This window comes from Hoplias malabaricus, chromosome 8 (assembly GCF_029633855.1).
Source record: "Hoplias malabaricus isolate fHopMal1 chromosome 8, fHopMal1.hap1, whole genome shotgun sequence".
NCBI lineage: Eukaryota > Metazoa > Chordata > Actinopteri > Characiformes > Erythrinidae > Hoplias > Hoplias malabaricus.
This window is the reverse complement of record NC_089807.1, coordinates 16,286,236-16,310,240: the sequence shown is the minus strand read 5'-3', so window position 1 is coordinate 16,310,240 and position 24,005 is coordinate 16,286,236. Positions and strand designations below refer to the sequence as shown.

At 36.9% G+C, this 24,005-nt stretch overlaps 2 protein-coding genes across 5 annotated transcripts in view; one reads left to right on the top strand and one right to left on the bottom strand.

The window, feature by feature from the left end:
* exoc3l4 (exocyst complex component 3-like 4) overlaps nt 1–11,592 on the bottom strand; it is a 19,953-nt gene extending 8,361 nt beyond the window's left edge. The window contains exons 1-9 of one of the 2 annotated variants that reach the window (XM_066679792.1): nt 11,502–11,592; nt 8,050–8,354; nt 7,483–7,572; nt 7,164–7,367; nt 6,244–6,862; nt 5,116–5,233; nt 4,845–4,970; nt 4,233–4,333; nt 2,968–3,063 (exon numbers count right to left, since the gene is read on the bottom strand). In XM_066679792.1, coding sequence (XP_066535889.1) covers nt 2,968–3,063; nt 4,233–4,333; nt 4,845–4,970; nt 5,116–5,233; nt 6,244–6,862; nt 7,164–7,367; nt 7,483–7,572; nt 8,050–8,354; nt 11,502–11,503 — 1,661 coding nt within the window. In that variant the 5' untranslated portion in view covers nt 11,504–11,592. Of the gene's footprint in view, nt 1–2,967; nt 3,064–4,232; nt 4,334–4,844; nt 4,971–5,115; nt 5,234–6,243; nt 6,863–7,163; nt 7,368–7,482; nt 7,573–8,049; nt 8,355–8,808; nt 8,846–11,501 lie in introns of those variants that run through there. The other variant, XM_066679793.1, reaches the window with a different exon arrangement.
* Nucleotides 8,036–24,005, top strand: LOC136705943 (exocyst complex component 3-like protein 4). Of its 3 annotated transcripts, none has more exons than XM_066679794.1 (14): nt 8,036–8,084; nt 14,098–14,294; nt 14,596–14,799; nt 14,918–15,530; nt 15,602–15,716; nt 15,813–15,944; nt 17,376–17,476; nt 17,629–17,742; nt 17,869–17,992; nt 18,151–18,273; nt 18,352–18,504; nt 22,792–22,913; nt 23,000–23,147; nt 23,342–24,005. In XM_066679794.1, the coding sequence occupies exons 1-14, from the start codon at nt 8,059–8,061 to the stop codon at nt 23,342–23,344; spliced, it is 2,175 nt and encodes a 724-aa protein (XP_066535891.1). In that variant the 5' UTR covers nt 8,036–8,058; the 3' UTR covers nt 23,345–24,005. The 3 variants fall into 3 exon arrangements, with proteins under 3 accessions (XP_066535891.1, XP_066535893.1, XP_066535892.1); XM_066679796.1 differs by lacking the exon at nt 8,036–8,084 and adding an exon at nt 11,353–11,372; XM_066679795.1 differs by lacking the exon at nt 8,036–8,084 and adding an exon at nt 12,553–12,593.

The window sequence follows — 24,005 nt, the reverse complement described above, 5'->3', positions numbered from 1 at the left end:
TTTCAACAATAAACTGGTTATTAAAGCCTGCTCCAGTCTGTGACATTTCCTGCTTAGCATCAGCCTCAATAAACCAGCAACACTGCACAATTTTAATACAATTTCTGACTATGTGAGAGAGTAAGACAGAGCAAACCATCAACTTGCTTACTTGACCCTGTCCCCACTACATTTTAAAAAAAACATTCTTAATAGTGTTTCTGCTTCTCTCCTTAAAATAATTAATGCATCTCCTGAAACTGGTATATTTCTGAAACGCTTTTAAAACTGCTGTGCTCAAACCACTTTTAAGGAAGCCGAATCTAGACTATAGCATGCTCAGTAATTACAGGCCTATATCGAATTTACATTTTATAAGTAAGAAACTAGAAAAGGTAGTTTTTAACCATCTAAATAGCTTTTGAAATGTGAATGGTGTCTTGGAGAAATTCCAGTCAGGTTTTAAATCAAATCACAGTGCAGAGACTGCCTTAACCAAAATAGTCAATGATCTTAGACTCGCTGCAAACAAGGTCTTAGTTCTGATTACTCTAGATCCGAGTGCGGCCTTTGACACTATTCATTACTTGTCTTAGAGATTATCAAAAAAATGCAACATATCATATGGTGTTGCACAAGGAAGATGTCTCGGTCCCCTGCTTTTTTTCATTATATATGCTACCACTGGGGAATATAATCACAGATCACAACATTCATTTTCATAGTTATGCAGACGAGACCCAGCTATACATTTCCTTAGAGCCTAATGACATACATGCTCTTTGCTCCCTGACTACCTGCCTATCTGCCAATGGATGAGCAATTTTCTTAAATTAAATGGGGATAAGGCAGAAATACACTTAGTCGGATGAAAGCTAAAAGAGATGTCCTCTCCAAAACACTAGCAGATCTGAATCTGCAGTGCAAAGGAGAAATATCCAGCCTGGGTGTAATTTTAGATTCTAATTTAAATTTTAAACAACATATCAGTAAGGTGATGAAAACAGCTTTCTGTTTTCTATTTGAGAAACATTGCTAAAATACGTCCATTTTTAACTCAACCAGATGCTGAGAAACTGATTCATGCTTTTATTTCAAGTAGAATGGACTACTGTAATTCTGTTTGCTGGTCTTCACAAAAGTTCATCTGAGAACCTTCAGCTTATCCAGAACTCTGCTGCTGCCTTTTAACCAGAACCAGGAAGAGAGAGCACATTACTCTGGTTCTAACTACACTGCAGTGGCTTCCTGTATCTTATATAGTTGATTTTAAAGTCCTTTTACTTGTATATAAAGTTCTACATGCTTTGTCACCCTTGTACCTCACAGAGTCTTTGTCATTTTAGGTCCCTCCATGAATCCTCAGGACCTCTACAGCAAGCCTGTTAAATATCCCAATGTCCCCTCAAAATAAAATTGGGGAAGCAGCCTTCTTCGCCCATGCCCCCAAACTCTGGAACACTCTTTAGCACACAATATCAGATATTAGAGGCTCAGTGGATATTTATAAACGATGACTTAAAATAATATTTTTTAACAGCTTATAATTAGTCAGACTCTATCTTACTCTATCTCATGTTACTATCATTTACTTTTTTTTATTTGGTTTAATTTAATTCATTTATTACTATTTTTTACATTTTATAGTCTTCCAAAGAAGCTCTTTTATCTATTCTTTTTCATTATGATTCTTATTTTATTAATTTTTATGGTTTTTTTCCCTTCAATTTGAGTGATCTCTTTTGTCTTTCATTACTTTCTGATTTTCATTCATTCATTCATTGTCTGTAACTGCTTATCCAATTCAGGGTCACGGTGGGTCCAGAGCCTACCTGGAATCACTGGGCACAAGGTGGGAATACACCCTTGAGGGTGCACTAGTCACACATTCACTCACACCTATGGATACTTTTGAGTCACCAATCCACCTACCAATGAGTGTTTTTGGACTGTGGGAGGAAACCAGAGCACCCGGAGGAAACCCACATGGACACGGGAAGAACACACCAACTCCTCACAGACAGTCACTCAGAGCGCGACTTGAAACCACAACCTCCAGGTCCCTGTAGCTGTGTGACTGTGAAACTACCTGCTGCACCACCATGCCACCCATTATTATTATTATTATTATTAATTTTTTTTTATTATGTCTATTATTATTAAAATGTGTCTCAAAATTTGCTTATATAATTTAGCTATGAATCAATATGTTCAATATACTATAATGATTTATTGCATTCTATTAATAATCTGCCAATAACAAAAATTGTTTTGTTTTGACTGAGTGCACAAAACAATGAGTGTCAGGCCTGGAAGTTGATGGTCAACTAAGCATTACATTTATTCATTTGGCAAACACACTTACACAGAATAAATGACAAAAGTATCAAGAGACAAGGATCATGAAAATCACTAATTGTTTTTTTTTTGTAAATAAAGACAATCATAAAATGCCAAAGACTAAATAAAAAATGACAACATTTAATTGAATGTCATTGAAATTCAAATGTGAATATTAAACTTAAAGTGTTAACCAAGATTTTTTTGAAAAATTGAGTCTTCAAACACAGTTGAGCAACTGTGCAGTGTGGAGTTTTTTCACCACTGAAGAGCAAGGATTCTAAAACTGAGATTTTTTGTCTTCATTGCATTTTTGTCTAGACTACTAGGTGGTTTACTACATTTGAATTTAAACTCCTGTTCTACAACTCTTACTGATGATCATTACATTGTCTTTGGCCCCATGCAGAATGGCTGGTCTGCTTGAAAAGCAAAAATCCCCAGAAGTAAAAGCTGTGCCAGAGCAACTTTTGTTATTCTATTAGGCTTGAACTAAAGACAGAATCATATCAAAGATGGATGTTCACACAGGATTCTGTATCAGATACTTACACACTGTCTACATAGTCATGGGAATTTTTGGAGTATTGCAACATGTTGAAAACTAATAAATTTTTGTGGCATTAAAGTTTGTGATAAGGTACTTACTTCAGTGCACTGAAGCTATTGATGTAAGTGATGTGATATATAGCCCACAGGGAGAAATCCAGGTTACTGCTCCAGTGCACAAAAGCTGACTCAAATCTTTTAGGAGGGAGAGAGGGGAAAGGTCAACAAAAAGACATTTCAATAGACCGCTGGTGGAAAGCAATCCTATTCAATGAAATGAGGTCTTTTTAAATGTACTGTATAAAATCTTGTGAAAAGAATAAAAAAATCTGGAGAAATATCAGGCTGTGTAAGTTAAGCATAAAACCACTTTTAAATTTGTGTATAATCTTCCAGTCCTCAAATGGCATGACAACTGGTGATGCTAGCATGATAAATATATACATGAGTTTGGGGATGCTTTACAAAACCATTCACATAGTACAATGCTGCATCAAGAACTGTAACATAAAAATATTAATTAATTCATTCATTCATCATCTTAAACATTGTCTGTCGCGGTGAGTCCAGAGTCTACCTGGAATCACTGGTTGAAAGGTGGGGACACACCCTGGAGGGGGCACCGTTCCTTTACAGGGAGAGACACTCACACATTCACTCATACACTCCACTCACACCTATGTACACTTTTGAGTCGCCAATCCACATACCAACGTGTGTTTTTGAACCATGGGAGGAAACCAGAGCACACCAAACTCCTCACAGACAGTCACCTGGAGCAGGGCTTGAACCCACAACCTCCAGGTCCCTGAAACAGTGTGACAGTGACAGTACCTACTGCAAAAAGTTTTCTGGTCCTGAACTCATCACAGATGATTCAAAAGACAGTGGAAAATTTTGCTCTGGTACAATAAGTCTGTGAGGTTTTCAGTAAAAAACAGACGGTGTGTTCTTTATGTCAAAGATAAAGGGACCATCCAGACTATTATCAGTGATTGTGCAAAAGCCAACATTTCTCATGGTGTGGGGGTACATCAGTATTTACTTAAGTAAAGTACAACTACAACAATTAGTATCCTCAGTTCCCAAATTATTATAGTGTAATGTAAAGGGAATTTATTCTAAAACAGTGGACAAAAATGCATGTCTCAGCTTCTATGAAATGTATTGCAGACATCAAAGTTAAATTATTTTTACAAAATTTCATTAAGTTGGTCAGTGAAAACACCAGGGATATTTTCTTTGTACTTAGCGGTTTAATATGAATATAAATAGATTAAAGAGAATGAACAAATCAAAGATTCTTGTTTTTATTGCATTTTATACAATGTTCCAAGTTTTCTGGACAAGGGTTTTGTATTTACCTTCTTGGAAACTGCTTCAGTTCTTCAATGCAATAGCAAATGACCTTTTGTTCCAGGTTTACATCAAGCCTTCTGGTTGCCTGGGCTTTCCCCTTAATACTCTGGAGGAAAACAATAACAGGGTAGCTAAAATGCAAACAGCTAGCCTTCATGGAACACCTTATACCTTAAAATTACAGCTTCAAAATAATTGTGATGCTTCACTGACCTGTAATACAGAAACGAGGGCATCTATCGTTAAAACACTGGGATTAGGACTGCAGAAACTGCACTATAAATTTTTTGGACAAAGGTAGGAACCCCCGCAACTCTTTCCCTCCTGGTCCCTCCCTCCTTTCAGTACAATGGTGTAAAATTAACACTAAAAAGAGCTACTGGAGCAATATATAAAAAATGAAATAAATTTTTTTATTAAGTCTTACCTACTGTTGTTTTTAGTGTAATGTTTCTGATATAGCTATTTATTGTCCCCAGTAGGTAAATTTATTTTTGCATGTGATTAAATCATAAAGGAAAGTGAATCAATTCAAGGAGTTCCCAATTTTCCTGCTTAGGGAAAATATGAACCACATGTATGCTTGTTTATGAAACTGAGGGTACTTTATTGCTTACTGTCCAGATATCCATGTGGATGTGAGAGTTGTAGAGGTTCTCATCAATCTCAGGTTTTCTCCTGTCTTGCCACATCTCCTCTTGTTCCAGCTCAATAATCTTGTCCAGAGATGACCTCATATCTGCCTGTTATCAAAGGAAAGACTAGGGAATTTCGTCATTGTGGTTTAATTTCAGAAACCAACCTCTACACACACCACGACCCTGAACTTTATAAGAAGTTACAGAAAACAAATGAACCTCTACACAACCAGAGTGCCCTGAAACTCACCTGCAAGAGATTGCAGTATCTAGACTTAATGAGGTCTAGGAAATCCCCATCTATGTTAAGACCTCTTTGCTCTTCTTTAAGCTCTGGTTGCAAAGAAATGCTCCCCATAACCTTCTCACTGTGGAAAGTATAAAACTGTCAGGTTAGTATTTGTTATTTTTCTTTTGCTGTAAGTTTGAAATAAAGATTATTAAAAAAACACTAAATGATGCACCACCTTGTGAGGTATAGTTCATATAAGAAGCTGAGTATGTGACAAATAATAGTTTTTTTTCCTCTATTGTTGGCATGAATGCAGCACTCTCGGCTAAATCCAACCCCGTCCTTTGCGGTTTTTTTTTTTGTTTGTTTTTTTTGTTTGTTTTTTTGCACGTTCACAGCGCCACACAGTGGAAATACAGTTCGATTGATTGCACTATTAGGTGTTTAGTATTCAGTTCTGAAAACATTTTATTCTTTAAATGGACATCGATACGCATTGTTTTTCTGATAAGAGACAGAGCAACATTAAAGCAACATAATGAATATTTATTTTTAATTTCGCCACAAATTCCGCACATCTGTGTTTAAAATTAATCTCTTGTGTATCGCATTTCAATGAGATGTTTATTTTTTAAGTCCCTCACGATGTAAAGCAATACAGTTGTGCGTTGATTACATTTTGAGGTGGATTATATTCATTTATGACACAATTTCTGCATTTAATTTTTAAAATGCATATCCTCGTACATTGTTTTTCAGTAAAGCTGTCAAGCAATACGAAAACCATATAATAGCAGTATTGCGTTTCATCTTTGTATGTATTCTGCATGTTAGTGTGGATGATGTGTGTGGATTACATTTCACATGGTCCTATTGCAGTGATTACTTTTCAGTTTGGCACTAATTCCTCTCCATAAGTTACAGCACTACAATTTGAGAGAAATTATGTCCTTAATATTTACTAATTTTACACCTATACTTAGTGCTTGGTTAATGCTGTAGTAAAAGTTACGATCGATTTAGGGATAATACATCTGAAAATGGTCTGCTGTAACTATAGTTATATAGGCCCCTCTTGGGACAGCCCATGTGATAATGTCACTAATATTCCAGCAATAAGTCTATTAATGCGACACATCCCCTCACCTGGGGTAACGGTGAATAATAAAGTCCAGAAGAGCATGGTAGTCCCTCATTTCAGTCAGCTTTTCTTTGAGCCCCTTCAAGTGTTCTCTTATAACCTCATGACATGATGAAACATAGGTTTCAAAAACATTAAAGCTTGGTGGGTATGAGTTGACAAGCTCTGTCTTCACTTTTTCTAAGTCCTCCACAATTGCTTTACCCAGAAGTCCCAAGTGCACAGCCAGCCAGGAAGCACTTTGCTCATGGCTGTCCAGGTGGACCCTCTTAATTGTGTCCCTAAATCCATCCTGTACTGCAGCCCTCCATGCATTCATCCATTCCCCAGTCTTAACCACATCACCCTGTCTCTTTTCTTCCTCCTGGATGATGCAAGCCACAAGTACCAGTAGGTCTTTATTGCGACTAGGCAGAGCACAAGATTGTCGTATGATGTTGGTTAGTTTGGTCCTCAGAGAATTGTACAGAAGACTCAAGTCTTTCTCTTTATGGACCAGTTCCACTGGAGAATCATTCTCACCCAGAGCTTCACGCTCAAGTTGAATCTCCGATCGTAGTGAGAGAAGGTTTATATAGGCCTCTTCCAACACCTCCATCTCAATGAGCTTGTTAATCTGCATTACTACACATAGAGATATGCAAGAGATATAACGTTACAAAACAATTAGATCGATGGAAAAAAAAACAGACAACAAATGCAGGCTCCAGTTCCTACTCTCAAAAGGCCTCAATTATTCAGAAGTGCCTCATACCGTATACGTAGATGAAGAAGGAGGAAAAAATAAATAAATCAGCATTGACCTAAATGGCTAGAACTCCCCAGAACCTAAGCGTCAACATATTCAAAGCTGTGAATAAAGACTGACTGTTATTTCTTTCTTTTCTACAAGGATAAATGGGACACAGGGAGTGTACACAATTACCTGACAAAGGTGCTTGAGGGATCTCAGGTAATGTATATGACCACGTCACCTCTGCTACTTCCCCAATAACCTCTGTGACCTCCTCCAACTGCTCCTGTTTAGGTGTTTGGGGCCCAGTTTTCGTTTTCTTGCTACCCAAACGTAAACTCCATCTTCCAGAATCTCTTTTTTTAGGTGTTTCCTCTTCTAAATTAATCACTGAGTCTGTGTGTAAATTAAAATAAAATTAAAAACAATTGTAGAAAATGAAATTCAAATACAGTGCTGCATTGAACTCTGCTCTCTTCTAATGGCCATGTTTTGGATTTCACTGATTTACCTGACTGTGTTCTTAAATGTGAGGGTTGAGGTTTCGGTTGAAACGGATCACCAGCGCTCTGTAATGGGGAAGAAGATCCTACGCTCAAACCTAAAGAAGATAATGACAGTCAAAATATTGTCAGCTGTCAATTGAGCCAACTGAGAGATGATATCACGGAATAAACCGTATGTAAATAGATTATACAACACTCAAATGATTTTTTAAATAAGTCGTTACAAACTGGAAGTGCTTTTGCTTTGGAAAGGGTATCTCTGCAGGGCAGAGAGGCACCTCCCAGTAGGAGGTACAGCTCCAAGTGGGAGGTAAAACGTAACCCTAAACCCAGAAGATTAGGGTTAACGACAACGATAGTATCCGCCTAGTTACTCTCCGGCCTGTATGTCCCTCCCACTTGCTGGTCTCTGACCTACAGTGATATGTACTCAGGGGGAGCTACCACCACCAGAGGCCGCCAATTGGTTTATCTAAGCTCCTGAAAAAAATGACCTCGATAAAAGACAATAAATAAATAATAAATAAAAAATCGGAAATATAATGTCTTCAACAACAAAATTTTCTACTTACTTGGTGAAGATGGAGGATGCAACTGAGATTCCGAGGTATTCTCCACCTCTGTTTTGCTTTTTGATCCTTTAGATTTCAGGGACATATGTATTTTTTCTCCACTTCGTTTGACGCTCTCTCTTAAAGATTTCATGACGCTTTGATTCCTCTCTTTGCCATTTGTTTGTGTTTTGCTATTTTCCATCGTTTCCATCGAGCGTGAGTCCTCATCCCATGGTTGAATATCACAGACCTCATAGGCGCCATCTGCCCCTCCTTTATTAGTGTCTGCCATTCCTCCAGCGAAGGGCCTCTGATTAACTGGCCTTAGAGAAACGAAGGTAAATCGGTTAATTTATGGAAAGCTGACTTGATGCCACAAGATGACCAACGTTACTTTAAAAGGAGACGTAGAGTTGTCCTAATAGTATGAACGCAGGAAGTTGTTCCTGTAAACAGGTACATCGTGATCTGGTGCTTATTGTTTACTGAAAATATGCTATTTTACCTGAGAGGAGCGTGTATGTGTGACTTTAACCTCACTGACCTACAGTATTGGCAGAGAGGCACAAAATGTAGCTTAAAAAACCCCACACACTTGTTCTCTAGTTTTAAGTATAAAGCTTCAAAATGTTTCACAGAGTACAACACAGCAAACATGGATTATTTTATAGGTGTATGTTACATCATTTGGCTATTAGTGTGAATTTAAGCTGTAATTTATGTTGTAATGAGAGTAAGAAATTAATGTGGACCCACATTTAAAACTTTTGAATTTACCCTTTGTAATACGAGCAACTGGAAGCAAGCCAAAAGGTTTTGCAATCTGTGTACGCAAGGAAGAAAATGGAGCATGCGGGGTTCTCATGTGTCTCCTGCACAATTCCAGACCATTCTGTGCCTGACCCAGCTTGCCATTAAAAAATGCTGCCCTGTTCACTTGCATGCTTCTGCTCTGTGTCCTTTTAAGAGCTCAAAAATTTGCTTGTTTCAGTACGGCTGTGTCTCAGTAACCATGTCTGTATTCGCCATGATAAATCCTCAAAAAATCCAATCTGGCAAACTAATAGATCTTAATGCCATAAATATCAGATGGTACCGATGAAAAAATCATTCATATTTTAAGACCAATTTTGATTCTGCTAATGTAACACTCCTCTTGTCTAACCTGGTAATCTGTGTACTATACAGCAACAATTAAGCTCAGTAGACACAGGAAATATAGGAGTTTGCTACTCTAAGGACCAGTATGTCTAGGCTTGTTAAGGAGGTGGGGGTGTGTGTCAGCATGAACCACAAACAAGAAAAAGTAAAAGTAAATGATTGGCTTTACTAGAAAAACATACATATACTATTAAACATACAAAACACTAGTATTGGCTTGTGAGATATTATTGTTGTTGTGAGATATGTTGGTTACACCTTTAAATATCAATAACCCAACAAATAACAACTAATCAAGTAATATAAAAAATAATAAAATAAAATAAAATTGTTAAACCATTAGGTGCAATGAGGAAAGAAAAATAAATGTGTCTCAGTCTCTCAATTGTAGCCCTACCACGTAACCAGGTAGTTCAGCACAACACAAGAGTGGTCAGATCTGTCAGTTCTTTTGGGTGGCTCGCCATCAATTTCACAGAAGGGTTCCAAGATGAAAGGGGAAATCCACTCTCCAGGACTTCCAATGCCCTCTAAAAACCTGACCTCTGGGATGAATGTACAGCTGTTAGTCAGCTTTCCTCAAAAGCTCTAGAACCAGCAACTGCAAAAACTGTGTTTATAAGTCAGTTATAAACCACAGAGAGTCTTCTTGACACTGTTTCAACTATTGGTAGCTGTATCTTCAACCAGGTACTTTTTTAACAACAAGGAACTGTGATTTTAATTGTTATTTAGGCTAACTGGGAGCTACAGCTACTTCCTCCAGGGCATGAAGAGAGAAAAGAACAAAAAAAAAACGCTATTTGCTGGATTAGCTATCACCAATAAGCAGCAGCTGAGGCGGGACAAACTAAATTGTCCAATATGATTGGCCACATCTTAGTGCATCACTCAGCTCAACCAAATTAACCCCTAAACTGCCGAGGAGCTTTAACTGTGAGTTATCTGTATCTCACATGAAATGGGGGTTACACTAAACAGTCGCAGGGCGGCACGGTGGCGCAGCACGTAGGGTCGCACTCACAGCTCCAGGGGCCTGGAGGGTGTGGGTTCGATTCCCGCTCCGGGTGACTAAATTTGGTGTGTTCTCCCCGTGTCCGTTGGTAGGTGGATTGGCGACTCAAAAGTGTCCGTAGGTGTGAGTGAATGTCTGTGTCTGTGAAGGACTGGCGCCCCCTCCAGGGTGTGTTCCTGCCTTGCGCCCAATGATTCCAGGTAGGCTCTGGACCCACCGCGACCCTGAACTGGATAAGCGCTTACAGATAATGAATGAATAAACAGTTGCATATTTCTTGATATGGCCCTTCAGAAATATTAGGTAAGTAAGTTTTTTTTTTAAATTATCATCATATTATTATGGAAATTTATTCATTCATTGTCTTAAGTTCAGGGTCGCAGCGGATCCGGAGCCTACCCAGAATCACTGGGCGCAAGACGGGATCACACCCTGGATGTGACACCAGTCCTTCGCAGGGCGACACACACTCACACCAATGGACACTTACTACACCAAACCACCTACTAACATTTGATTTTTGGACCGTGGGAAGAAACCGCCGCGGACTCTGGGAGATAACACAGTCACCTGGAGCGGAGCTCAAACCCACAACCCCAGGACCCTGGAACAGTCTGTCAGCGACATCGTGCCCACAGTCATATTTTAAATTCATATTTGTAATGTTATGAAAACCGATACATTTACAAATATCTGCTCAAGAAGCCGACAGGAGGACAGCCCACATATTTACATTCAAGTTGCTAGTTTTGATCACTGAACTGCTTCTAAAATCCACAGCAGCGGGCAACAAATAAAAACAGATATTTTCTATATCATTTATATATAATCAGGATTTTAGGCACCGTCTTGGTAGAAGAGAGGTTAATAGAAGAACCAAGTAGGACATGGACTTTTAAAGTGGAAAGTCCCGGTGGTGACATGCGGAGAGGTTATATTCCTTACAGATAACCGTCAGAAATCAGACGACATAACGATTTTAAAAGGTTTAAAACGTTAGTCAAACAGAGTTCACGGAAACACTCAGACGTAAAGGTGTAAAGCCAAGTGCGCTCGGATTTACGTAATACACAAGCGCACACACTTTGAGTCATTTTACAAAGAAGTGACTGAATCATGGTAACCTTCAACTGCAGGGTGAACACAGGACTGACGCGATAGGACGGTAAGAACCAAAACAGATGACCGTAGCAACGAGCTAAATCTGTGTTATTAAGGCTGCAATTAAGTTACAGATTTTATTATAATTGTTTAGATGAAAATCGATGTAAAAAAACAAAGGTCGAACACTTACATGAGACGGTTACGTCGTGCTTTCGTCGGCAGGTGAGACACCTGAATAACTTGCAACTTTCAGTTTCCAGCCCCCATCTCCTACCTTCTACCTGACCTCTGGAAACACATTTGCATGTTGCTGCGTTGACCTAGTTAATGGTTAAATTCTGTGGTTCCTCGCTTCACGCCTATTAGTAGCGCCTGTACAGGATCAGAAATCACATTTTAAAGTTCGGCTTTTGCTTATTTGGTCAGTAGTGGGGAAAATCCTCAGAACATTCTCCTTGTAGATTTAGCTTTACTGAAGCTTTACTGAAGCAACTTCCACATTTGGCAAAAGCTCAGCGTGTCCGACATTGTGCCTTTAAAAACGAAGATATTGTTATATGGTCCTGTTTTATCTTGACTCTAGGGTCATGTCCACACACAGCTGTGCTGGAAGTGTACAACAGCGAGGTTAACTCAGGCTGTGCATTCAAAAACAGAAGCTACTGTAAAAGGAGAAATACAAATTCATTACAGCAGCGACAGCTCAGCTGCTTCTAAAGGAGACTTAATAAAGGCTCTTATAAGCCTCACCCTAGTCATATAATTAACACCTAAAACAAATTTTAGTTCATTAAAATGATATATTTGGAAGTGGTTTCAATAAAAAAAAGGCTTTTAAATGGCTTAGATGTACCTTTGCGTTCATTTAGTACACACGGGTCTATTAATATGCAATTAGTCCCTCTTTCTTTATTCACCATTACACCCTGCAGCTGATGGCCTCGCCCCTCAAGTTGACAAGACACTATACTTCTTTTATAATCCTGGTGAAGGTCTGTATTTTATGCAGGTCATCAGTATAAATTTCTAATAAAATGACTAATCAAAACAAACAAACGAACAAAATTGTCTTTATGTGTGGGCAATTTAATTTTCCTGCTTTTACAGTTGTTCTGTATTATTACATGCTTAGGGGTTTCCATTTCATTCTGTTGCCTTGTCCTGTGCCCTCATTTTGTTGTTTGCATGGGTTTTATTCTTGCATCAGGAAATGATTTATGGATAGGTAGGTGAAAGTGAAAGTAAACTAAACTAAACCTGGCAGTAAGTAAACACCTCTCAGGTGAGATTTTACGTTTCTGTATTAAGTATCTTGTTTGGTCTTGTTATTTAACATTTTCTGACTGGATAGCTTTTTCCTGAATTGTCTAGAAACAGTATGTGCTATGATGACATATGTGTTGATGTTCAGGTGAAAGATTATATTTAAAGTAGGTCGTGGAGCATGCCTCTCATGTTCCTCGCTTAAATAATAGGACACAGAACAGCAAGGCAAGTAAAGAATTAATGACAAATTCTGTTATAACTAATGAAATTAAACAAAATCCAATAACTGAAACAATAGTCAGAGAACATAAACTTCAAAGTGAATGATGGAACAATCCATGCATATGGTTCAGAAATGCAACACCATGTAAATTATGAGTGGTTTAAGCAATTAAAGGTGACATTTGATCGTAATCAAAACCAATTTTTATTAAATTCAGCTCTCAGACCTCTTTTCCTGCTCAAATTGTATCTAATGTGTTTAAGGAGAACCTGTTTTAGTAAATGGCTAAAAAAGTGCCTTGGTGTGTTATCTCTCTGCTCTATTTTTGCTCCATAAGTGGGTAATATTGACTTATTAATGTGAAAATATCTCCAGATTTGGGAGATGGCAAACTGCATAAAAGTAAACAGACCAACAGTGCTACAAAACTGAACGTCTTTAGTCACAAATTTTCTGTGGTAGTTCAAACCGTGAGTAAAATGTGAAAACAGGTTAAACTCTAGCCAAGTACAAACAAGAGCCATTTTTTCTCTCCAAACATACCGTTCCACCATAAATGAAGCTGATCTTCTGAATGTAAACTACCCAGAGAGAACTCCAGATACCAACAATTGTAGATGTTTTGTATAATTAAACAAGATAGATTTTCTGTCATTAAACATTTCAAACACCATATGACAAACTGTACTACATGTAATAAAGAGGCAACACTTGGTTTTGTTTTAATACACAGTCATATAAGAATATTATGACCACATTATGTTTCTACACACACTGTCCATTCTCTCAGCTCCACTATCCACAGAGGAGCACTTTGTAGTTCTACAATTACAGACTGTAGTCTAAATGTTGCTCTCTATACTTTGTTTGCCTCTTCCACTCTTGTTCTTCAATGGTAAGGACCCCCATAGGTCCACCACAGAGCATGTATGATTTGAAAAAACAATGGAAAACATAAAAAAGGCAAACAAAGTATGCAGAGAAACAGATGGACCATTTTTTGTAATTGTAGAGCTTGTAGAGATGCCCAGTTCCCCTGTATGGAGAGTGGAGATGAGAGAGTTGACAATGACTTTAGAAACAAGGAAGTGGTCATAATATTAAAATATGACTGTATATTGCACTACACCATACACTGTACTGCAGTTAAAAATACAAATATAAATGAGGAAATTAATCACACATGATAGATAGATAGATAGATAGATAGATAGATAGATAGATAGATAGATAGAAAACAGAACAAATTTCCACTTGCAATGCTTCACATGTGATATAGGATGCAATCTGGTGGCAGGATGGCAGAAAAGGAAGAAAACACCTACAATGGAAATGTCTCACCAACCTCACAGATTTCTCCCACTGCTTTGAGAACATTGGTACGAAACTTGTCTGTTCGGAGCAAGAACAAAAGAAAAGAAAAAGAAGAACTGCAGACAGAGGACACCTGTCCTCCATCCAGCACTAAATTTGTATCACCTGACATACAAAAAGGTAAAAAGGTCTCATTTCATTAGATGAATTTGTTTTATGGAATAATTATAACAAATCAATAAATTTTTCAGATATAGGATTAAATACAATAGAAAATATAATAAATGATTTGTGTACGTATGTTAAATTATATGTAGAAATTAATAGAACACAAACTAAATACAAATGATGGGTAAATTAATGGAATTTTTATTTGCAGTAAACTACTAAGAATGATCATTTTCATCAGACATTTGGAAATCAGTTGCAAGACAGGATAGTTATTTAAAATCTGTATTTATCTCTCTTTTTTGTTGTTTAGATTCACCCACAAGTGGTGGCATCCTTCAGTGGGTTCAAAAATCTTTTAGAAAAAGTTCTCATAATGGACATAAGAACAGGAGACCACCTTTTCAGGAAAACAATCCATCTGCTTTAAGGCCAGAGGTCACTGAAGTACAAAGAAAATACAGCAATGATAGGGGAATAGATTTCATCAACAAAATCCCAACAAAACCTGTTTCAGGTAAGTGTTTATTTTGCCTCATATTGCCTTTCTCTCTCTGCCCAAAGCCTACGATCACATAAACATGTATAATTAGCTGAGCAAAAAAAAGTAAACATTTTTTTTTCCTTTAATGCAGTTTTGCAGATTGATGAGCTTTTAAAATGTGGTGATTTGGAAGAGGCCTATCTGAACCTACTTTCTCTGAGGCTGGAGTTTCAGCATAAGATGAAGGATCTTGGTGAGGAGGCGCCTTCAGCAGATTTAACTAAAAAAGAACAAAACGTGTCTATGCTTTATAAGGAACTGAGGACCAAAATGACAGATATTGTGCAACACTCCTGTGATCAGACCTCCAAAGAATTGTTGGTGCATGTGGCCTGCATCATACAGGAGGAGGAAAAGAGAGAGGGAGATCCCGGTGGGATCGGGGGATGGAGAGATGCATGGAGGGCTGCAGTACGGGACGGAGTGAGGGACACATTCAACAGTGTTCCCTTGGAGAGCAAGGAACAAAACACATCTTGGTTGCCAGTGCACTTGGGGCTTCTGGGTAAAGCAATTGTGGAGCAGCGGGAGAAAGTAAAAACAGAGATTGTCAGTTTATACCCACCAAGCTTCAACGTGTTTGAAACCTACGTCTCATTTTGTCATGAATTTATGGAAGAACACTTGAAGGGGCTCCTGGAAAAGGTGACAGAATTTAAAGATTATTATGCCATGCTGGATTTTATCATCAACAGTTATCACAGGTGAGGCAAATGTAATAAATTATTTTGTTGAACCTAAATACTTACATATTGACATAAACTTTTTTTTCCAGTCAGAAGATCCTTGGTTGTCCGTCTTTGCAGCCTGAGATGAAAGAACATAAGGCTCTCACAATTCCTGATGCCTTTCTAAATCAGATTAAGGATGAATACTTTACTTTTTTTCAGGTAAGAGATCACAACTGCATGGACCTAAACTTTACACAACATTCATACTTTATTTGTTATCATTATTATATATCATGTTCATAACATTTTTTCCAGAAAGTCCTACAGGCCTCATTGGACAATATTATTAAACTTGAACAGAAGGATGTGTGGATGCAGAAAGCAACACCACAAACCACCGACGATGGAAGATATCTTTCCTCTAATATTCATATGGATATTTGTATGGTATGTAATGCAATTTTTTGATGGAATTCTCTTCATAGAATTACATATTTTGATTTCTTATTTATTGTTTAAGTTACACTTCCATTCATGGCTGTATGTACACTAGTGTGCAAAAGATTTAGGGACCTGATAAAATAAGATTTAAAAATCTAAATCTAAATCTAAGCAGTAAGTTTATTTGCTCTAAAAAAAAACAACCCTTGCCTGATATTGGAATTAAAATAAATAGCATTATTATTATTATAAGTAGTGATATTCTGTATGTGAATGTATTAGTTTTAACCACTTTCCAAATCTCTACTTATTACAATCCAATATTATCTGAGGCTATCCCCCAATACCTAGTTTTTCCAATTAATTAAATCAAAATATGTATTATGTTAAATCAAGTGTGCTGTTACTGATTATGACAGTTAAAATGCAAACCCAATTCAACGAAAAAAAATGTATGTCAGTGGTTTTTGAATCATTTAAATACATGTTCACATGTAGTACATCTACTCATTGTTTTGTAGCTATATTCTCATTCTAAAAGAGACAAAATATTCCATAAAAATTGGAACAGTGGCAATTTAAGAATACAGACTTTATTGACTTCTTTGTCAATATTCACATTTTCTCCCTACATCCACACACTGTCACTATACAGAGTAAAACATGAAATGTAAGTAGTATTCAAAAATACCAGTCTTTTCTGGGCTAGAGCACATCTGAAATGAACTGACAAAAAGTGGGAATGTACGCTGGGGTCTGATAAATACAACCTAGAGATAACTCATGAAGCTAATAGTTGTCGACACAACAAATAGTATTGCTGTTACATGGCTTCAGGGTTCTCTAGGGGGTTCACACCTCTCTTTGTAATTTTTTCTTCCCTTCCAGGCTTATGATATGCAAATATATACAAATATATGTGATACATGTGGGTGCCTATATGTGGTATTTTCAGGTGTGTTTATTTGTTATTTTGTGTCCTGATGAAGGCCTCAGCATCAGTACCTCTGTTTATAGATTGCACTGATTTCACCCCCCACAGTCCAAAGTTCCCTTTTTTTATATATTGTTTCCACCCATGTCCTTGGAGCACCTGTCTTTTTGCTTTAATTTACTAGCATAATAAATAAAAATATAGATCAACAGATGTCCTGAATTCTTAAAAATGTGTAAGAGCATTATTAAAAGCAAGGGTGAAATAACACAATGGTGCACATCCTGTCGCATTTTTATGTAATTCAGTGCACATATATATTAAGTTGTTGTCTTAATAGTGTGCAGTGTCTGATGATTTGTATAAGAAAACTATCATTTTGTGAACCCTCTGCTAGTATGGATAGGGAAATTTGCATGCATTGTGTGGGGCTATAATTCAGACTTTTTAAAAATTGAGTTTTGCCTGTGCAACGTAAACACAACTTATTCAATGTATCTTAGATAATAGCATCATATGCAGAGAATACAGGGAAGATTGATGCACTGCTGAAAAAGAGGGTTCTGTGCGCCTCTCTTGAGGCACTGAAAGACTTTTTCAAAAGGTAAAACAAACTTTACAATGTGAACTAAAAACACATATGCTGCCTCAGTATCTGTCCTAAATCTCTGTAAGCACCACATTTCAGACTAAAATAAATCCAACATAAAACTCATATTAATTCTCTACCTATTCTCTCCATCACTCATTGTCTAGATTTGAGGAGGAATTTACAAAACAGAGTTCATCCTTGTTGGGCTCTGATTTATTGGACTGTGCTTTATGGGTCCAATATCACGTTGCATACATCAACAGTTTCAGCTTTCTTAAGTATGTTTCCTCCATGTTGTTTTAATCTTTAGAGTTATTTGCCATGAAGTTTTTAGTGTTAACTAAGTGCCCCATAATTGTGTATGAAGATACAGTAATAATGTATATGGTGAATATAACTTCCAGAGAGAAGATTGAGGGCTACAGTCACGACTGTCCAGATCAGGTGGAACAACTAGGGATTGAGGTGGATGGGTTGATTCGCCATCTGAGAGAAGCACTACTACAAGAATTTAGAAATGAAATTGAGGTAAGCTGCACTGGATGAATATATGGATTTGAGTGGTGAGCTTGGTATTGTTTGTATACTGATATATCTTTTTATTGTAATCATTAGCTTTTTAATTCACTGTAATGTACTTTTTAAACAATTGAACATGGATTTATTTAAATAACGATTGGTTTCAGCCACATTTGGCGAGATTGATGACCAGAGAATGGCTGAACACAGATGATAGTTTTAATGAAATAATTAACAGAATCTATATTTACTCTGGAGCTACCAAGTCCATGACATCTCCATCTGCACAAGTGAGTCAAGTTTCATACATAACTGTAAACTTACTTGAAAAAGAACAAAATTATATAAAACAATTTTATGGTCTTCAGTATCTTGCCAGTGACATGCATTACCATGTGGTGAAAGAGTACATATCAGAACTTCTGAAGAATAAATACTCATGCAAAGGCAGGAAGAATGAAATTGCTGCTGCTAAGATTGAACAACAGTGGGATGAGCTCAGGAAATTGTTCTCTGAAATGGTAAGATAAAATATAACATGTAAATATAGAATCTATATTTCCAAAAAAGTTTGGACACTGCAAAATTTCATAATAAAAACATTGAGCACTGATGTGTAAAGCATTTGAACCATATATTTTATTGAAAATAGATGTGAAAATACATAGACAACATTTTAAATGTTGAAGCTGACAAAGTTTAGTTATTCAATTTTATTTTTTACATTTTTGCCCCTTTTTGAATTGATGCCAGCCAATTGTTATAACAATATTGGGATGTGGACATGTTTATCAATGCGTTGCATCAGCTTTTCTTCTAACAACACTGTAAATGTTTGGGAATGGAGGAGACTAATTGCTGTAGTTTTGAAAGTGAATTAATTTCTCATTCTTCCTTGTTACTGAATTTCGCTTAAGAGTTTGTATTTCCATTACAGTGTTTGTTGCTTAATAATTTGTGTTTTCAGTGGGTTTGGACTACAAAATCCAATTTTCTTTTTTTTTTTTTTCTAAAGCTATTCTTTTCTAACCTATGCAGTATGTGGATTGGCTTTGTCTGACAGAAATAAACAAGGACTTCTCAGATAAAGATGGTCAGGAAGGCAGCATGTTGATCTAAACCTGGCTATATCATTCAGCATTAAAGGTGCCTTCACATAATAAAAATAATAATTCTTTAATTTTATATAGCGCTTTTCTAAAACACAGACACTTACAACTTGTGTGCAAGTCTCTAATGCACCCCATACCATCACAGATGCTGGCTTTTGAACTGTGTGCTTATAGCAAGCTGGATGGTCCTTCTCCTGTTTAGCCAAATGCAAGTTAAAACTCGCAGGGATGAATTCATATATAAATATACAGCCCCAATTGCAATGAAGTTGGTATGTTGTAAAAAAAAATAGATAAAAACAGAACACTACAAATCCTTTTTAATATATATTCAACTGAATACACTATAAAGACAAAATATTTTATATTCAAACAGATAAACTATTTTTTATTTTTTTTTTGCAAATATTCACTCATTTTGAATTTGAGGCCTGCAACACGTTCCAAAAAAGTTAGGGAAGGGGCATGTTTACCACCGTATTACATCACTTTTGTTTTTAACATTCAATAAGCGTTTGGGAACTGAGGTCACTAATTGCTGAAGCTTTGTAGGTGGTTTTCTTTCCCATTCTTGCTTGGTGTACAAGTTGCTCAACAGTCTGGTTGTATTTTGCGCTTCATAATGTGCCACACATTTTCAATGGGAGACAGGTCTGGACTACAGGCAGGCCAGTCTAGTGCCTGCACTCTTTTACTATGAAGCCACGCTGTTATAACACATGCAGAATATGGCTTGGCATTATCTTGCTGAAATAAGCAGAGACGTCCCTGAAAAAGACGTTGCTTGGTTGGCAGCATATGTTGCTCTGAAACCTATATGTACCTTGTAGCATTAAATGATGCATTAAGAGATGTGCAAGTTACCCATGCCATGGGCACTAAACATACCCCCATACCACCAGAGATGCTGGCTTTTTAACTATGAACTGAGCACCCCAGGACACTTTTCCACTTTGCATTAGTCCATCTCAGATGAGCTCGGGCCCAGAGCAGCCCAGAGTGTTGTTGATATATGGCTTTTGCTTTGCATGGTAATGTTTTAACTTTAGATGGAGTGACAAACTGTGTTCACTGACAATGGTTTTCTGAAGTGTTCTTGAGCCCATGTGGTAAAATCTGTTACAGAATGATATCAGTTTTTAATGCAGTGAGGGATCGAAAGGCAACAGGCATTCAATGCTGGTTTTCGGCCTTGCCCCTTACTTGCAGAGACTTCTTCAGATTCTATGAATCTTTTGATGATGATATGGACTGTAGATGATGAAATCCCTAAATTCTTTGCAATTGTACATTGAGAAATGTTCTTCTTGAACTGTTGGATTATTTGCGCACGCAGTTGTTCACGAAGTGGTGAACCTCACCCAATCCAACTGATGAACGACTGAGCCCTTCAGGGATGCTCCCTTTATACACAATCATGACACTCACCTGTTTCCAATTAATCTGTTCACCTGTGGAATGTTCCAAATGGGTGTTTTTTGAGCATTCCTCAACTTTCCCAGTCTTTTGTTGACCCTGTCCCAAATCTTTTGGAACAATATTCAGGCCTCAAATTCAAAATGAGTGAATATTTGCAAAAAAAACAAAAACAAAATAACAAAAGTTTATCTGTTTGAACATTAAATATCTTGTCTTTGTAGTGTATTCAATTGAATATAGGTTGAAAAGGATTTGCAAATTATCGTATTCTGTATTTATTTATGTTTTACACAATGTCCCAACTTCATTGGAAATACATATAATTGGATTTTTGAGTTTTAACTTGCATTTGTGGATGCCACATTCACAGACTGTGGTTTTAGAAAGTGTTTCCAAGCCCATGCAGTGATTTCTACCTTGCACTAGGTTTTTAATGCAGTGCCTCTTGTGCATCTGATGATCACAGCCAGACAGTTTTGGTTTTGGGCCATGTCCCTTGCATGTAGATATTTCTCCAGATTCTGAAAATGTAATTGTTGATATGTACAGTAGACAATGAATTTCCCACGTTCTTAAGTATTTTATGTTGAGAAAGTTTATTCTTCAGTTGTTAAATATTTACCCACACAGCCTTTCACATAGTGATGAACCTCTCCCCATCATTATTTCTGAAAGATTCAGCAGCCCTGAAATCCATAAAAGGTCAAAAGTATTAGGTCTTTTCACACATGTAACATGCAGTCTGATATGTTCTGCATCAGGCAAGTTCTCAGAGCTTGAAACATTTCATGTGCTTTAGTCATGGGGCGGCATCTGTGTAACGCTTGCAGGAGATGCAGCATGACTCTCTGTAACATTACAGGCCCTGTTCACACATGCGTTCTTTTTGAGCTTTCCAGTACTTTGTATGTTACCATGCACCAGTGCTTAATTTGAGCCAGATCTGCCACCTCTGCTCTTATGTAGAAAAATATAATCTCAAATCACATTTAAAACTTCAGCAGACAAGAGGTTAAACTTTCTGAACTGAGTTGACTTGCCAGGCTGCAGCCAAATCAGTAAAGTGAGCTGAGAGGAAGCTGAGAGGAAGCTGAGAGGAAGTTACAAAATCAATGAAGAGTTCTATGATTCACGACTGAAATCCAAGCTACAGCAAAAACACATAGAACTCTCTGCAATATCACTGTAAAGTCGTTAACGTGCCTTGTAAATGAGATAAAAACTGTGTATGACCAGCCACTCAAGAACCTGAATGACAATCATGAGAGTTGCTGAACTACCTACTGAGTGTGTAGTAGGACGCAGAGATTATGAAAACACACTTTTTGTTGATTATATTTGTTTAATTTATTTTACTTCAAATTATAGCCTACTAGTTTAGTAGTGCACTAGTTTACTGAAGCACAATAACCACTGAATGAAGTATGCTGTAAACTGGAAGTTCACTAGTAAACAGTGCTAAAACCAGTGTAGCACATGTATATAAATTTAAACCTCATAGAATGCATTCATCCTTTCGTTCATTGTCTGTAACTGCTTATGCAGTTCAGGGTCATGGTGGGTTCAGAGGCTACTCGGAAGCACCTGATGCAAGGTGGGAACACACCCTGGAAGGGACACTAGTTCTTTACAGGGTGATACACACTCACACCTATGTAGACTTTCGAATAGCCAATCCACCTAACAACATGTGTTTTTGGACCATGGGAGGAAACCGAAGCACCCAAACTAAACCCATATGGACACAGAGATAACACACCAAACTCCTCACAGAAAGTCACCCAGAGCAGGGCTCAAACCCACAACCCCAGGACCCTGGAGCTATGTGACAGCGTCACTACCTGTTGTGCCACCGTGCCACCCTTTCATAGAATTAAACACAATTTAAAGAATTAAACCCAAGACAAAGGGTACCACATTTTTCAATATTTGAAAAGTTGTCTTTATACTTTTTATATTAAATATACGGTTTAAATGATTTGCACGTCATTGCAATCTGTATTTAATTACATTTTGCCCGGCATCCCAAATTTCCCGGGAATGGGGATTTGTACATATTGGGTATTTTACATAGTATATGTTAATACCCCAGAACCGTACTGTTTTATATATGTACATGAAACATCCATGGAATTATTATGAACAGGACAGTGCAAATTAATTATATTTCACATTCATTTACATTACACAAATGTGTGCATGACTTTCATATAATATTCATTATAATTCATGAGGGGATAAATTGTTTTTATTAATATTATTGTGTCTTTAAATCAGGGATCAACATTTGATTGGCTAAATCCACTAGGAGGTCATCTTAGTGAAATAATTAAGCAGGAAAATGAGAAAGACATAAAAAATGTCTTGCCACTGTTGATGGAAAACTATCCAGATATCAGGTAAGCATATTTCATTATCTTTGTCAGTAATACATGATAACATTATTTCAGATAACACATTCTCTCTAAATGTGTTCAACTTATAGTGAGAAGCAACTATCAGCCATCCTAAACTTCAGAGACAGAGGAATTGGGACCTATTTGAAAATTAACCCAGTCATTTGGTATTTTAATGAGCTAAAACAGAACTATGGGAATAAAACTCACAAAAACATCCTCTTCAGTGATATTAAGGTGACTGCTATTATTATTATTATTATTATTATTATCTTTTATGCTCACCAGACAGCCTAGGTTACTCTACATTGTGTTGTTCTACATATTTCTAAAAGGATAGGATACTATAGTTGTCATATATTATTTGTATTACTCTCATTATCTCTTATTTCTTGATGTCAACCATAAATGTAATTTTTTTTCTTTTCCAGTGAGACAGACATCAGCATATTGCTGTCCCAGGAGACTCCTTAATGACTACAATAGTGACCTCAGAAATGCACAGTGATATCTACTTAACATTTACTGTTAAATCATATATCATAGGCTATAATACCTATTTGTTTTAGTAAATGATTAAAGTAGATGTATCATGTGTCAGTAATGATAAAGTGTATCTTTAGAGATTTAGCCAAAATAAGTGCCTTAAAGCATTCCATCTTTTTATTTTAATTCCATCTTTTTATTCCATCTTTATTATTTTTTGTACCTTTTTTGTACATATGGATTTAATTTCTCAAAATGTAAATATTAACTCTTTCATCACCCGTGGGGTTTGTCAGAGCTTGCTTGCATAGGTGATAATGGCCTCTGCCCAAAACTACAATAGAATGATTCAAATTTCCATGTGCCATGTATGGACAAAAAAATCTCTTTTTATTACATGCATGTCAGACACTAGAGGCCGCTAGATATCCAGTATGAATTATAATATTTCATTCTAAAATATGTTTGAGATATGAATAGCTTCTCATATATTTGAACTACCTACACATTGATTTAATGCTGTTTGAATACAGAAGAGCTCAGTGGTTTTCTTACTGAATTGTATTGACTGTAAAAATATCTTGAAATTCTTCTCTAATTAAACATAAT